The 3,665-nt window shown below is 38.9% G+C and overlaps 1 protein-coding gene across 1 annotated transcript; it reads left to right on the plus strand.

The window, feature by feature from the left end:
* Positions 1–1,495: 1,495 nt before the first annotated feature.
* On the plus strand, positions 1,496–3,298 carry LOC104097837 (E3 ubiquitin-protein ligase RHA1B-like). Its single transcript, XM_070198915.1, has 2 exons — positions 1,496–1,564; positions 3,038–3,298. Exons 1-2 carry the CDS (start codon positions 1,496–1,498, stop codon positions 3,296–3,298), a joined length of 330 nt encoding a protein of 109 aa, XP_070055016.1.
* Positions 3,299–3,665: the final 367 nt, after the last annotated feature.

Raw genomic sequence — 3,665 nt, forward strand, 5'->3', positions numbered from 1 at the left:
AATGACATTGTGAGCCCATGAGAGAGAGACTAGAGAGATTGATGACTGAGTGAGGCCGGGGGCCTGATTGATTCTGATATTGATACTGATTTATGATTGCACTTGGGCTGAAGGAGCCCCTCCGGAGTCTGCACACACCCCCAGTGAGCGCGGTTGATATTATTGAGTGATGGATCTTCCCCATTATATACCTGGAGATGGATCTTCTTCACAGGTTGGATTGGCCCTACTCGGTACTGAGTGACTGATGATCAGTTGATGTGTATATTCCGGGATGGATCTTTCCTGGGCCGGATGGGCCATATACAGTACCGAATGATTGAGCATGATAAGTGGAATGTTTGAGAAAGTGAGATTGAGTACTCTGAGAGGATGAGTACATGAGTTCATCTGTGAGATATAGTGCATTGACATACACACATGACATACATGCATAAAGATGTATTTTCCTCATGTTGTACGGTATCACAACATTCATGACTTCTCAGACATGTTGACATATGGGGATAGTGATGCATTTGTTTTACACTGGCTATTTGAAAAGAAAATAAAACATCTTATTTATTATTGAAAGGATTTTGGAAAAATTATTATTTTCAAACTTATTCATATTTTGGCAACTTCGGCAAATGATTTGGGTTTTCATTGATGTACTTGAAAGGCAGAACTATTTTCAAAAATCATATTTTTGTTGAGCATTTGATCGTTAAGTTACTTATGGTATTACTTATTTTATGTTGTTATGAATTATTGTTGGTTATTGAAGTTGGAGTCGACCTTGGTACAAGCTCGTCACTGCTTTTAACCTAAGGTTAGGTTTGTTACTTATTGAGTACATGGGGTCGGTTGTATTCATACTACACTTCTGTACCTTGTGTACAGATGTTGGCTGCTGATGTTGCTGTGTTCGTTGGGAGTTGGATCTGAAGATGTACCTGCGTTTCGGTTGTTTTTGCCTATTGTTCATCGTAGCCTTAGATTCATAAAAGTCTGTTTATGTACTTTTCGCACAGATGATGTATTACTTCATACCAGCTTTGTATACTATATTCCTAGAAGCTCATGATTTGTACTACCAGTTCTTGGGGAATGTATAAGATTAAGATATTTCTTTACTTAAATTGCTTTATTAATTGTTACTGAAATTGGTTAGTGGTTAAATGGCTTACCTAGCGGGTGGGTTAGATGCCATCATGACTAGTCGGATTTTTGGGTCGTGACAGTTGTTGTATGCAATCATTGATTTTGCAGACATGGCGTGGCCGCCTCTCTTTTCCGCGATCTGTCTTAGTTAAGTACTTTGAATTGACCTAAAACTTCTTCTTCTTTGAATTTCAACTACCTTTTTGTTCTTTTAAGTGTTAGCTTAAGCATCACACCGAGGATTTTGAGGAAGATTGAGTTCTTCTGTTGTATGGTTATGATAATTTGAAGTCAAAAGTCAAAAAGAGTTGCCGGAGAATCGTCGGAGCAGCGACTCAAGATAAAATCAAAGATGGAGGAAGAGAGTTCAAACTCTAATTCCAAGTCTTTGGCTGAACAGCGGCGGCATCCGCTTGCCGATGTATTGGGGGAGTGGCGGTGGTGTCAAGACACTCTTAAGGAGACTAAAGCTGGGATATAGCTATGCATGTGCTTGTGAGTGAGATGTATAATTACTTTTGGGCTAGCCACTAGAATTACTTTTGGGCTATAAAATCTATATTGTAATTTTGGGCTATCGGGTGTTAAAAGTTTGGCCCGAGTGGCTATAAATGAATTTTGCTCAAGTCGTGATGAACAGATGGGACTCATGAAAAGCCTATCAATTAGAAACTAGATCTACTAGAATAATTTTGTACTAAAATCTCGGTGATCGCCATAACTTGTGAATTGTGCTAAGCCCATCCATTAGAAACTCATGGTGATCCGCTAAGATAATTTGTACTAATTCTGATGATCTCCATGACTTGGGGTAAGCCCAAGCTTATCCATTAGAAGCTCCTAATGATCGAGTATTAAACTCTTGGTGATCACCATGACTTATGCCATGCGCATCCATCAGAAACTTCTAGTGATGTGCTAGTATTTTCCGCCAAATTATCGTTCAAAACTATTTTTGCACAACTTATTCAGACGGTATCAAAATTTAAATAGTGCCATGGAAATAACCTTTTGTGCAGGGAAAGTGTAGATATACTCAATTTTGGAGCCACCATTAAAGTCATACCCGTATTGCACTTTATAAATTTACCCACTCCGGAACACATTTCAGACGTCACAACTAAAGTTCCAGAAATGCACATTTGAAGTTATAAATTTCGAGTAGTGTTATTCGTGTATGATGTACTTCCCGTGATAGTCCAAATTAAACTTTAGATGCAAAGTTACAAATTTCGGATAATGTTCGCATCTAAAGTCCATTGACAGTTAAAACTTCAGACAATCGCGTGTGAAGTACACCTGATATTTCGGGTAATATTCGCGTCTAAAGTTCTCCCCGTAACAATGCAAACTTCAAGCAATCGCGTTTGAAGCTCGATTGAAGCAAAGCGTAAAACCGTGTAGTCCTCTTTAGTTTTATCAGTGAAGAATTATCCTCTCGTAGACATGATCGTCAATCCACAAACACCACTGACTCCATTGAATAGGACCAACTCCCAACGTATCACACAAAACAAATAAGATGATGAAGAGATATGGTTGTGGCCAACGCTTGAGTTGCGGCTGGATACGCCACATTTTGCGTATTTCCATCGAATTGATGAAAAATTTCCATTACTAGGAGATTGAGTATCTGAAGGAGACAAAGAAGTGGAAGAAACTACATCTGAAGTGTGCTTACCCTTTTGGGAAAGGAGCGATAGGTTAAATGGAAAGTGATCATATAAGGCTTCCCTGAAATTTTACTTTTCCTTTTAGGGGAAAAAATATAAATAGCCAGCCCACTGTCGTTTACAACTCTCCTTAGCCCTAAAAATTAAGTAGTTTATAAAAAATAACCACCGTTACAGCTGTCGCCACAACTGTTTTCTTGATTTGCACTATCAAATTACAGTGGTTCCGCCCTGACAATCACTTGCCGCCGTTGTTCGCCGTCGAGGATGACGGTTGCGATGGAAGTAGATGCTGTGCGGTGTGCCTCAACGACGTGATTGGTGGCGATAGTTGCCGGAAACTGCCGAAATGCGGCCATATTTTTCGCGTTGAGTGTGTGGACGCTTGGCTACAGTGCAATTGGACATGCCCACTTTGCAGAAAGCAAGTTACTGATCAGCTTCCTAAGCAGCAAGGAGAAAACACAATTTTAAACCGTTAATAACCGAAAAATTAAATTGGAAATAACCAAACCGAACTTTGAAAAAACCGCACCGAACCGTAAATACTTTGGTTTGATTTGGTTATTAATATTACAAAACCGAAAACCGATAAACCAAATCGTACTTTTATAATAACCGACCGAGCCGACCAATGCCCACCCCTAGCCATATAGCTTCGGATAAAAATCCCTGAATAGTAGAAAATAAGGCGCAATATTCACTAGTCTTCTTTCTCTCTCCTTCCTTTCTTCACAATTTAGACAAACCCTAATAATTGAGTTTTTTTTTACAAATAAATTCTCCGCACAAATCACAATAATCTCAGGTCTAAATCCATTCTCTTCATTATATATATAAATATATATA

Source organism: Nicotiana tomentosiformis, chromosome 3, assembly GCF_000390325.3.
Source record: "Nicotiana tomentosiformis chromosome 3, ASM39032v3, whole genome shotgun sequence".
Lineage (NCBI taxonomy): Eukaryota > Viridiplantae > Streptophyta > Magnoliopsida > Solanales > Solanaceae > Nicotiana > Nicotiana tomentosiformis.

Bases quoted from the DNA above. Each gene is read 5' to 3' on its own strand.
- LOC104097837 (XM_070198915.1), top strand. From the start codon at position 1,496: ATGGAGGAAGAGAGTTCAAACTCTAATTCCAAGTCTTTGGCTGAACAG. The intron at 1,565-3,037 runs GTATTGGGGGAG...ATCAAATTACAG, and splicing joins GGCGGCATCCGCTTGCCGAT to TGGTTCCGCCCTGACAATCA.